This window comes from Schistocerca gregaria, chromosome 3 (assembly GCF_023897955.1).
Source record: "Schistocerca gregaria isolate iqSchGreg1 chromosome 3, iqSchGreg1.2, whole genome shotgun sequence".
Classification (NCBI taxonomy): Eukaryota; Metazoa; Arthropoda; class Insecta; order Orthoptera; family Acrididae; genus Schistocerca; species Schistocerca gregaria.
Genome location: NC_064922.1, coordinates 387,000,357 through 387,013,917, shown reverse-complemented (window position 1 = coordinate 387,013,917; position 13,561 = coordinate 387,000,357). Strand labels below are relative to the sequence as shown.

Here is a 13,561-nt window from a genome sequence, read left to right as displayed (position 1 = left end):
AGATTAAGCCAATCGAACAAAATCACCCCTCAAAAAAGGGTGGACTTATATTTACATAGCATCAAATATTATAGTATATACTTATATAAAACTAATAATGAAGTACCAGAACCTAATAAAAACACTAATGTTAGGAAAAAAATTTGGAAGTGGCAAGTCGCGAAGCAGCGCCCGAACAAACAACTCAATAGTGGATAGTGACACTAGCCATTACGCTACAGCAACTTCGTACCCCTTTCGTCTCACCATAGTATGTTACCCGTTGCTGAAAACCTTAATGTACATATGTTACTAATTGAAATTTAATTATAACAAACTGTACCGAGAACAATACGGTTTGAGTGTATCTTCAGTGTGTCGCTGCCTTCAAATAGGCTACTCTCACAATACGCAAGTTACAATAATTCTTTTGCCACGAATATGATGTTTCTCATTATTTTATTGGAATGAATCACACAACTAACAACGGGTTTTCCAGTGGTTCTCAATTTGCTGGTGCTCAGAAACTCCATATATACATATAGGCTTGAATTGAATGCCAATATGGTGTCTCACAACTCTGTATTGAAGGGAGACGGCGTGCGTGTGACGTAGATGGCGTTCGGAAAGACTCCTGAACGTGCTATTCCACGCTATGACGTCAGAAACTCGGGATACTCAACGCTCAACGTTCGGATGCACGGTCCTTGTGCCGACGGCTTAAGCATGATCTTGGATACAGGAAGGATGTTAAAAGAGAGGCCAACGTATCGCTTACGTGCTTACACTGAGTTTAAAAAAGTTATGTGATAGCGGTATGCACGTATACAGATGGCAGTAGTATCACATTGTATTGTATTGTATTGTTTGGAACTGGGGACCTACAGACGCGGAGAGGCTTCGCCCCGCCGTAGCCCTCAGTGCTTTACAGTCCCACAACAGGCTACCAACAAGTGTCAGCATGCGAACCATTCATCGAAATATCATCAGCCGGCCGCTGTGGACGAGCGGTTCTAGGCGCTTCAGTCCGAACCGCGCTGCTGCTACCGTCGCAGGTTCGAATCCTGCCTCGAACGTGGATGTGTGTGATGTCCTTAGATTAGTTATGTTTAAGTAGTTCTAAGTCTAGGGGGCTGATGATCTCAGACGTTAAGTCCCATAGTGCCTAGAGCCATTTGAACCATTTTTGAAATTCATCAACATGAGCTTTCGGAGCCGAACGCCCGGACGTGTACCCTTGATGACTGCAGGACACAAAGCTTTACGCCTCGCATGGGCCCATCAACACCGACAATGGACTGTTGATGGCTGGAAACAGGTTGCCTGGTCGGATGAGTCTCGTTTCAAATTGTATCGAGCGGATGGACGTGTATGGGTATGGAGTCAGCCTCATGAATCCATGGACCCTGCACGTCAGCAAGGGACTGTTCAAGCTGGTGGAGGCTCTGTAATGGTGTGGGGCGTGTGAAGTTGAAGCTAATTGTTCCTGGAGAGCAAATTCCCTCGTTCTTCTTGGCGAGAAAAGCCGATCTAGATATGCTGCGTTCGGCAGCCTGCACACGTTATTCGTCAGCTTTTCGGCAAATATGCTTGCGTGCATACTGCAATATAAATCAGTTTGTGAACGTGCGTCACCGTCCCACGGCAGCCATCACACTGCTTCGAACAGTGGGCTGTAGAAACTTTCGTAACGCACGGATTAAAAACTTTTCTTCCCAACCTTCTAGACACATATAACTTAAAAAAAAGCAATTAAAAATCGAATTTTCGACCATTTTGAATGAGAAGAACCTGGTCTTAACACGTCCATGACGGCGTGTACCGCCGGGTGGCTCACGCTAAAACATCTCATCGAAAGGCGTCTACCACCGATGGTTCACGCTATACTTTTATCAGTTGTGCTCCTAGCAATACAATAAGGTGTGATGTATTACCTATCAGCCAGGTGTAACGAAGAGCTCTGAATACCTGAACAAATAAAATATCACATAATTTGCAATCAATTTAGCGTAAAATTATTTTATATGATCTCTCGTTTGAAAAATAATTGGTCAATATGTTAAAATGGTAGCCTAGGGCGTTTGAATACGAAAACCACCCTACGGGGTGACAATGAAAAGCAGCCCCAAGATGAAAGGAAGCATGAAAATGCGCGTCGCTCTATAGCGAGAAACACGATTCGCAGCGCTGGCGTGAACGTGTTAATAGAACTGCCTGTGTAAAACAGCTTCAGACGTCATTACTTCTCAAATGAGTTAACTGTTAATTATTTTACGCTTAGCATCTAAAACCTTATGCTGAGGAAGCAGAACCCTAATTAGGATGGTTATTGAACCATAGACTAATGAAAAAGTCGAAACTAAAACTGATAAACGAAAGAAGTGACAACTCCTTTATAAGTTCATGTAAGACATTTTGGCAGATCGCTCGTAAACTTATTTATACTTATTTTATAGGTACCTGCAGTAGTATACGTGGATAGCGAAATGGGAATCGAAATAATAAATGAAAATATATTGTGTGGTGCTGAAATTTTAGCGCATGAACAACGAACATTTAGTAGGCTATAAACTGTTTCCCTTTCATTATTTTGTGGGACCGTAAGAAAAACATTACAGAAGGTTCGAAATTATGTTTTCAGTTTGTTGCAAGTCGCTAACTGTTCTCGTTCTTAAATACTAGATAAACTCGTATACAGTCTAGGTAATTTGCGAATTTGCGCGTCGTGAGCTATGATGCCTCAGTACTTATACATGGTTTCCAACTGTAATACTTGGACGTAATGTGTTAAACTTTTAACACATAATTACGATAACACTTTAAATTTTTTAAATTCGATCAATAATTATATGAAATACTGAAAATCAAATTTTTCGTGCCTCTAGGAGCCATTAGATAGGCAAACAGCAACTGGGGTGGGCTGACCAAGTGACCGTTTAGCCGTTTAGTTGTATAGTTTATTATCCTTAGTTAGTTAGTTAGTTAGTTAGGTACATGTTCCATTGATCATTTGAACGATTCTTTTATTGGTAAGATGTGAAACGAGCCAGTTTACACGATATTTATACTTAATTAGTGGTAACATTAATGATCACATTATGATTTTACTCCTACTCTTGCAAAAACGCTTATTTCTTTTAACTGACTGCCAGTTTTAAGTAGAAATTCGTCAATGGAATAAGAGCTGTCCAAGAGGTATGATTTTAAATTAAATTTAAAGCTTGCTTCGCTGCCTGTCAGACATTTTACATTGCTGGGAAAATGATCAAAAAATTTTGGTATACTGAGCCACTGACAGCTTTAACAAGGGGTAATGAAGATCATTTACCGCTGTAGTGTTATGAGGTATGTACATCACTGTTCTTCTCAAATTGTGATAGATTATTTATGACAAATTTCATTAGCGAATATATATATTGTGGCGGCGCAGTTAAAATGGCTAGCTCCTTGAAGATGTACATACATGGGTGAACACCGCATATTATTCTTACTGCTCGTGTTTGTGCAATCAATACTTTATTTCTAAGTGATGAGTTACCCCAGAAAATTATTCCGTATGGCACTACTGGGTGGAAATATGCCAAATACGTCAGAAAGCTGATACGTCTATTTCCAAGATTAGTAACTGAACTTAATCGTTTCAGAAACTCGGTAATATGCTACTTGCAGTTCAAGTTTTCAATACGTACAGCCAAAAATTTGGAGCATTCTATACTATTCACTGAATCCTGCTCATGTGCTACATCTGCTGAGTCTTGTACACAAGGAAGCAAGGGAGAAGACGTTGTTATATTTGGTGGGTATCCTCTATTCTACAACGCAAATGCACACGTGGATTAATACAGTGCTTTATTTATATGAACTGAAAACATGTACTTAACTTGAATGGAGTCCATGTTTTGTGGTACAAGCTCATCAATAATAGTCCTTTTACCGACTGATGTAATGTCAAAATCGGTAATCTCGCCATTACAAACTTTAGTTTCTCACTGCTAGTAAAGTACAATTCTGGTTGAGGTAAACTAATTCCGCTATAATAATAATCATTAATCTGATCACTATGTACTGTAGTAGCCTGTGATGACCTAAATCCGCTCTGTGAGTAAACTGACAGACGCCAAACTGGATGATTGAGGGAGGCCCTCCAGTCAGTGGCGACCTAAATACATCCCGTTGACCAGGCGTTGGCGGCGCATTCCTTGTAGATGTGTCTCTGGCCTCTTTACGCTTCATCTTTGCCGTCTGGTCTGCTGGCGACAGCTTACGCCAGCCTAACATCAGAGGTTGGACAAAACTGAATGCAGTGCGATTTTTCAAAATTTAGGGCAGTCCATTTTTAGAGAACCAATTTCGTTTACCAACTCTTCTGACATTTTCTCTCTAATGAGATTTGTTATAATACTTACGTCATCTGCAGAAAGTATCAGTTTTGCTTCTTGAGTGTTAATTGGAGGTCAATGAAATAGGACTGGGCCCAAAATTGAACCCTGTGTGACAGCATTTGTGCTGTTTCCTCAGTCACTAAAATTTTCTACCTCTCCGACAGTTCCTGAATTATTCAGCACAACCTTTTGCCTTCCTCTTTGTCAAGTATGATTCGAATCAGCTGTGTGTAAAGCCATCAGTTCAATAAAACTTGCGTTTTTCCAAGAGAGTATCATGACCTACACAATCAGACGTCTCGGAAAAACAAAAATACCAACTGTAGCTTGTACTATGTGATGAGTGAATGTCCAAATAGCATTCTCGGTCCAGAAATCCTACCGGAGGATGTTGCGCCCAAACGTCTCGGCTTCTCTCATCCCGTAGGTGAATTATACGAGGGTATTTCGGAAAGTAAAGATACACCTTACGCCAGAGGAACAGAAGAGTTTTGGCGATCAAGTTGGCAACACTGGTGTTAACCTTGAACCGTTAGCTTTCTCCTCGTGGTCGTTCGGCAGTTGAACGTTACTTCTGGTTGGAGTACGTCGTGTTTAATTAAAATGGCTGCGCCGATTTAGAATCCCGCCAAATGCGAAGTGCGCTCCGTCATACGTTTTCTTCATGCAAACAGTCAGCAACAAGTGGATATTCACAAAGAAATTGTTTCTGTTTATGGGAACATTATGAATCGACAAAATGTAGCGAAATGGTGTCGTCATTTCTCTGAAGGTAGGACCGATGTTCATGACAAACAAAGAACAGGTCGGCCACCTGTGATCTCTGATGCCCTTCTTCGGAGAACGGAGGGAGCAATTCGTGCGAATAGACGTCCCACATTGAAAGAATTGCATCAGATCATACCGGACGTGTCAATGACAACTCTTTATGACGTTGTGACTGTGAAGTTAGGGTGCAGGAAATTGTGTGCGCGCTGGGTTCCAAAACTGTTAAAGGAAGAACACAAAAAGAAAAGGATGGTCTTTGCACTCGACTTCCTCACACGCTATGCTGAAGCAGGTGATGAGTTCCTTGATCACATTGACAGGTGATGAGACGTGGGTTTATCCCATACACCTGAATCCAAGCAACAATCAATGCAATGGCGCCATTCGAATTCACCAAAAGCCAAGAAATGCAAAACGTCGATTTCAGCGAAGAAAATCATGGCTTCTGTTTTCTGGGACAGACAAGGCATTCTTCTGATGGAATTTGTGCCTCCTGGAACGACAATTAATGCTGTTGCATACTGCAAGACTTTGAAACGTCTTCGAATGGCAATTCAAAACAAACGCAGAGGAATGCTGACAAGTGGAGTCCGCTTGCTTCATGACAACGCTCGGCCTCACACAGCGCTCGTAACGAAAGCACTACTCAGACAATTGAAGTGGGACGTATTGGACCATCCGCCATACAGCCCGGACCTTGCGCCCACCGACTTCCACGTCTTCCGTTACCTGAAGTCACATCTTGTTGGAAAACCATTCCACGACGATGAAGTTGACATGTGGTTCCGACAACAGGCGGCAACCTTCTATGACTCTGGGATACAAAAGCTTGTGCACCGACTTACCAAATGCTTGGATAATGGGGATGATTATGTCGAAAAATAACAAATAATCCAGTTAGTAAGATGTAACTGACGTTTTCTAAATAAATGTTCTATTTAAGGACTGCGAGCCGTTGTATCTGTACTTTTCGAAATGCCCTCGTGTAACATAGTAACGGTTGCAGCTGTACGACGTGCCGCCGGCGAGCAGCCCGCTGCCGCTGGAGCTGGGCTCCGCGCTGGACTCGCTGGAGCGGCTGCAGGCGGAGGCGGCGGGCGCGACGTCGCGGCTCCTGGGGCTGGCGGGCCCGCAGTGGCGGCGGCGCGACCGCCTGGAGGCGCGCCTCATGGACGTGCGGCTGGCGGCGGTGCGGCTGCGCTCGTCGCTGCACGACCTGGCCGACTTCTGCGAGGGCGCGCTGGGCAACGCGGCGCGCGCGCCCGACAAGGCGCTCGCCCCCAAGCTGCGGCCGCTGGCGCGCGCGCTGCGGGACGCCGACCGCCTCGTGCAGGACGCGGCCGCGCAGCTCGACGCCGCCAACTGGGACCTCGACCGCCTCGCCAGGGACCAGGTCGGCACTTCTCTGCTCCCCTCCCGGCCGAACTGCAAGCGCGTGATGCCCAGCCGTCTACCATGTGCGGCGGCGGGGCGAATAAATTCTATGCCGCATTTGTTTATACACCAATGCCCACTAAAACTGTTACACCGAGAAGAAATGCAGATGATAAACGGGTACTCACTGGACAAATATATTATACTAGAACTGACATGTTGAGTACATTTTCACGCAATTTGGGTGCATAGATCCCGAGAAATCAGTACCCGGAACAACCACCTCTGGCCGTAATAACGGCCTTGATACGGATGGCGTGTACAGGTACAGCTGCCCATGCAGCTTCGACACGATGCTACAGTTCATCGAGACTAGTGACTCGCGTATTGTGACGAGCCAGTCGCTCGGCCACCGTTGACCAGATGTTCTCAATTGGTGAGAGATCTGGAGAATGTGCTGGTCAGAGCAGCAGTTGAACATTTTCTGTATCCATAAAGTCCCGTACAGGACCTGCAACATACGGTCGTGCATTATCTTGCTGAAATGTAGGGTTTCACAGGGATCAAATGAAGAGTAGAGCCACTGGTCATAACACATCTGAAATGTAACGTCCACTGTTCAAAGTGCCGTCAGTGCGAATAAGGGGTGACCGCAACGTGTAACCAATAGCACCCCATACCATCACGCCTACGCCAGTATGGCGATGACGAATACACGCTTCCAATGTGCGTTCACCGTGATGTTGCCAAACACAGGCGCGACCATCATGATGTTGTAAATGGAACCTAGATTCATCTGAAAAAATGACGTTTTGCCATTCGTGCACCCAGGTTCGTCGTTGAGTACACCGTCGCAGGCGCTCCTGTCTGTGACGCAGCGTCGAGGATAACCGCAGCCACGGTCTCCGAGCTGATAGTCTGTGCTGTTGCAAATGTCATCGAACTGTTTGTGCAGATGGTTGTTGTCTTGCAAACGTCCCCATCTGTTGACTCAGGGATCGAGACGTGGCTGCACGATCTGTTACAGCCGTGCAGATAAGATGCCTGTCATCTCGACTGCTAGTGATACGAGGCAGTTGGGATCCAGCACAGTGTTCTGTATTACCCTCCTGAAGCCACCAATTCCATATTCTGCTAACAGTCATTGGATCTCGACCAACGCGAGCAGCAATGTCACGATACGATAAACCACAATCGTGATAGGCTATAATCTGACCTCTATCAAAGTCGGAAACTTGATGGTACGCATTTCTCCTCCTTACACGAGGCATCACAACAACGTTTCACCAGGCAACCCCAGTCAACTGCTTTTTGTGTATGGGAAATCGGTTGGAAACTTTCCTCATGTCGGCACGTTATAGGTGTCGCCACTGGTGCCAACCTTGTGTAATTGCTCTGAAAAGCTAATCATCTGCATGTCACAGCATCTTCTTCCTGTCAGTTAAATTTCGCATCTGTAACACATCATCTTTGCGGTATGGCAATTTTAATGGCCAGTAGTGTATTAGTGCAGTGTCTGTATAGTTAGAGCAGTGTTTCTTCAGACACGCATGCATGTCCAAAGGAACATCTTTTTTTTTTTTTATTGTAACTTATGTAACCTATTACCTAGTAAGAAAAGTGGGTGCTACTTTCTAGACATTACTACTGACTTAGAGTAACAGTGATTTCTACATTTATAGTATACTTTTACAACAACATGTTACAAAAAACTGCCCTCTTAGTCACCCAGATATCTGGGAGTGTTGCCCATCCCTACCGCGAGGAGGTGGGCCATCTACTACCTTAGAAAACCTCTGCCATTTTACATTTATTTTTCTTCCCTCCACCACCCTTATTTAACACAAAGACTACTTTACAAAAGAATCTACTCCTACACAATGTGAAACTTAACTTGTGCTTCTGCACTATATACACAAAAACTATTTTACGAGGAATCTACTGCTACGAATGTGGATCTGAACTTGCGCTTCTGTGCTAACATAAACCAAAAAAGTTTTACAAACAAAATCAGAAAACATGGAGAAAATCAGTGTATACCAAGTATTTACAATTTGTACAATTACAGTTTGCAATTTATACAGCTCAGTGTCTGGTCGAGTTTGTGTCTTGATCGGGTTTGAGTTTGTACTGCAAGAAGTTAACCCTTCTATTGGAATCCCCCCTTGGGGCAGCACTCGTGTCTATGTTTCCATAGACCAGGGAGCCCCTCGATCATCTTCCTTCTTGCCCTCTTTGCGGTCCCCCAGACCATGTAAGTCCCCCATTGGAGATAGGCAGACAGGCACCCTAGCCAACGGCAATCCAGAGGGCAATGAGAACCTGCCATTCCGCTCTCCATGGGGATGTAACTGTTGGTTTTTGCCACTGATAATGCACAATACTCCTCAGTCAATCCTGAGGAGTACGGCTTTTATCTAGTAATTCAGTAGTTTTATTCAAATATTTATTTTGAAAACTGTGAGACTTGGTCAGCCAGACTTTGTAGTGTGCTGTAAGTTTCAGGGTTTCTTAATGCTTCCATTATTGGTGTATTTTGTAGTTCTTGCCTTGCCTCAAAGGCAACCGGATTGAACTCTGGGCATGCCAGGACAATATGCTTAGGCGTCCCTTCAGGGGCACCACAGACACATTCAGACATAGGACGGCTCCCTATCCTATGGAAATATGTAGGGTAGGGACCGTGTCCTGTTAAAAAATGAACAATACTTGGTGTTGGTACAAAATGTCCAAAGGAACAGATACTACAAAAGATTGGATTCGCATATTGCGAATACAGTTATGCAACAGCTATACAATATACCAGGAACACATGAAAATTTGTCCGGACAAGGACTCGAACCTGGGTTTTGCCACTTGTTGTGGGCAGTCACCTCTTCAGCTATCCGAGTGCACAGTTTTCAGGGCAAAGTGAAGGCAAGATGATGATGAAAACTAAATGTAGGATGTATCAAAAAGAATCATCAAATTTTAAAAAATTATAACTATTTCAGATATGTGCATGAACAATGTAATGTTGGAAAGAGCAAACTCTTGAGTTTTACACGGTTCCCGCTAGGTAGCAGCAGTGTGTGTTCACTTCATTGAACAACAGAATGTGTTTTGTGTTCTACCCTTTGTGCAGTTTGGGTTGGTAATAACTGATCAGCATGACTTTTGTACTATGTATAATGTGGATCCTCCTACAGTGCAGAGCATTCGATGATGGCATGAACAATTCCAAGAAACTGGTTGTCTGTGTAAAGGTTAATTGCCTGGCCATTCCTGAGTGTCTGAGACAGACATCAAGTGCATTGGGCATAGTTTCACAAGAAGTCCGCAGAAATCTATTTGCCATGCAGCTCAAACATGACCTCTGTGTCCATCTGGGTGTGTTGCGCCAACACTTACACATGAAACCATACAAAATTCACTACTGCAAGCTCTTCATGAAGGTAACAAACAACACGTGTTGAGTTCTGTAATTGTGCTCTTGGCAAGATGAAGGATGACAGTTTTCTCCCACACTCAGCGTTTAGTGACGAGGGAACATGCATTTAAATTGAAAGGCGCTGTCATAATGTGAGGATATGGGGTACAGAACAACCACATGAAGTTGTACAACAAGAGAGACACTCTCCAAAATTTAATGTGTTTTGTGCAGTTTCATGGGAAAGGGTTTGTGGTCCATTTTTCTTTGCCGAGAACTTGTTACAGGAAGCCCATATCATGATATGCTTCAGAACTTTCTTTTCACACAGTTCGAGACTGATTTAAATGACTTCATTTACCAACAGGATGGGGCACCATCACACTGGCATCTGGAAGTACAAGAATTTTTAAATCAAAGAATTACAGTGGATCAGTCATACTGGACCAAACAATTCAGCCTTACATTACTGGGTTCCAAGGTCACTACATCTGACTGTATGTGATTGTTTCTTGTGGGAGTTTATAAAAGACTCTGTTTATGTGTCTTTGTTACCAACAACAATGAATGAACTGAGATGTCACATAACAGCAGTTGTGGAAGCTGCAACTCAAGACATGCTCGCTACAATATGGGAACAATATCAATACTGCATTGACATAAGCCATGCATCTCAAGGGAGATTACTGAACCCCTATGAAAAGATATCAAAAAAAATTTGCGAGATTCCCGTTCATCAAAAAACAAAATTCCTTGTATATGTTTATTAGTTTCAGAAATATAGACTTGCCAAATACACCCTGTGTATCTTTCCCTGTGCACAGACCACAAATTGTGTGAACACTATCAGATGTACACACTGGGACATGGAGATCTGGTCAGTCACATAAACTTGCTTAGACAGCCGAAGTGGTTAAGGCAACTACTCGCGACAGCCAAACAAATTTCGTTTGTTTCTGGAAAACTGCATAGCTGTTGTGTAACTGTATTCTCAATTTCAAAATTTATTTATATAGCATATGGCAACAAACATGAGGATTGCACAGATTTGTTATCAGTGATTACGTCCAAAACTTATGGTATATATAGGACTTGACAGAAATCTACATCTACATCTACATCCATACTCCGCAAGCCACCTGACGGTGTGTGGCGGAGGGTACCCTGAGTACCTCTATTGGTTCTCCCTTCTATTCCAGTCTCGGTATTGTACGTGGAAAGAAGGATTGTCGGTATGCTTCTGTGTGGGCTCTAATCTCTCTGATTTTATCCTCATGGTCTCTTCGCGAGATATACGTAGGAGGGAGCAATATACTGCTTGACTCTTCGGTGAAGGTATGTTCTTGAAACTTTAACAAAATGAGACACATAAGTGGGAGCTACAGATGGCCAGTCATGTGGAGAAAATAGCATTTGTGGTAGGGTTCAGGTGACGGATGTGCCATGTATGTTGGCATAGCTTCCCAGCAATGGTTGACGTTGTGAAAAGAGTGCACAGCACTAATCCGCAGATCCTATACAGAAATTTTTGTTTTTGTTTTCAGGTTTTACGTTACTTAAACTGCTAATAAACAGAATTATGTTCATCATATTGTGTTTATTAATATTTTCATGAAAGACGTGAGAAGGGAAGGGAAAGAAAAATTTGTTATTGCAACTAAATTTTCATGAAAGGATTGTAAGGCTCACACTAGAACTTCATATACAAAGTTAGATTCTCTTATTATTTCACAATTGATGATTTATACGTGCTAGATTGATGGTCATCATAAACACAGTCTAGCAGTAGTTCTCTTAGCATTTTTCACACATTACAAACACTGCATTTTTATAGTGATATTGATGTGTTAAAGTTTCTATAGTAAAACAGTATTCTCACTGTGTTTTTTACGATATTCTTGAAATATTCACATTATTCAATCAACAGCTAGCAAGGAAATGAGCTCTGTAGCTGTAATTGCATTGACTCCAATGGCCAGTGGGCTATTTTACCCACACCAGGGATCTATCGTTAAAGTGCAGTTACTGGAGGCTATTCAGAGGTCAAAATGAAACCAATGGAATACCAATTCATATATGCATTAATTAAAATTGCTTTTTGGAAATTTACTTGCAAAGTCCTCGAGATGCTATAAGTACAATCCCTTCTTGTAAATTTATTTTGTAATCTCAAATTTTCTTTTGCCTTTCCTTTTCATACCTTTTATGAAAATATTAAGAAATGAAATATATTGAGTATTATTTTAGTTTATTTGCAGTGCAAATAAGGTAAAAACTGAAAATAATAAATTGCCACCATTCTGTACTCTTTCTGGTGCACCAACTGCTGCTTGGGGACTGCACTTCACGGATACCAAAACTGTTGTTTTTCCTAAAATTTGGTCATGTGGAGCTCCCTCTTCTGTCGCTTTCATTTCTGGCCAAGCCCTGCGTATACCATAAATTATGATGAAATTGGTGATGAAGAGTATGCATGATTCCCTTGTAAGTACTTTTCACTGTTAATTACATTACACTATTTCTCAACACTTAAGACATAATAACAAACTTACATCCTATATGCTCTGTTGTTGCATTCTTCACTAACGAGTTCCATAGTCTGCCTCATTGTGCAGCAGTGGGACTGGTGATGGCAGCATTCCTCATTTAAATAAGTGAATATGCACATCTTCCATGTCCTGTTCTCTGTGGGTTGAGAGTTGAGTATATCTTGCGGGGTTGATCGAACCCAGGGGCTTTCTCAATAACATGAGCTAACAACTGGCATGTTGTTGAGGCGTGTTGGAGCCATTTCCTCCCCCAGAAACTGGTGACTGTTAATCCCAGTGAGACTATTTGCAAGTGCAAGAGGAGGATACCTTGAACAAATAGATTCTGAAATCAGGAAAATCAGAATGCAGTTGAAGTCCAGGGCTTCCTTGGATCTGGTTGTATTGCATGATCGAGGCTTCTTTCCATTGCAGATATTGGGGTGATATGCGACATAGGACGGGCAGCCATATAGTGGAAGTAGACATGATTGTTCCCAAAATGATATGCATAGTATTAATAAGCTGGACATAAATTTTGTTTACATGAGCACTGTGTGATCATGCCAGTGCACAATACTCTGACGCGGAGTACACTGAGCTCAGTGCAGAAGTCTGCAGAGTTATTGCTGATTGCCCCTGTGGGGTTCCACAAAGTTTTTGAATGAGATTATTTCTTGTCCTCAGTTTACAGGCAGTGTTTGTGAGGTATGATTTAAAAGACAGAATTCTATGTAGTGTGACATCCACATACGTTGTCTCCTTATTATGGCTAAGATGTTTGTCATTAGTATAGATATCCAGACTCTACTTGAGTGTCTGTTATTGAGATAGAAGCAATTCACTTCTGTTTTAGTGGCATTAAGTTTAACACTCAATTTTCAGAAGTATCCTGCCAGTGCAGACTTTTCTTCTGAAGTTTCAAAACAAATGTTTCTTGTTTCTATAGTGCAATCTTTAGCAAAACCAATTTTTTTACAAACTGTTTCTGGCTAAACAGCAGTGGGGCTAATACCAAGCCTTGAGGTAAGGCATTTTGGAGGAATTTCTGGTTACCAATTTTGTTTCCCATGATGACCTGGAATCCTCCCTTATCAATCAAGTTCTCAATAAGCTTTGTA

At 42.5% G+C, this 13,561-nt stretch overlaps 1 protein-coding gene across 8 annotated transcripts in view; it reads left to right on the top strand.

Moving 5' to 3' along the window:
- The window catches only part of LOC126354991 (enhancer of filamentation 1), a 685,921-nt gene that overhangs the window by 659,539 nt on the left and 12,821 nt on the right, over positions 1-13,561 (top strand). For all 8 annotated transcript variants that reach the window (XM_050005092.1, XM_050005096.1, XM_050005097.1 and 5 more), the window contains exon 6: positions 6,136-6,522. In XM_050005092.1, coding sequence (XP_049861049.1) covers positions 6,136-6,522 — 387 coding nt within the window. The remainder of the gene's footprint in view (positions 1-6,135; positions 6,523-13,561) is intronic.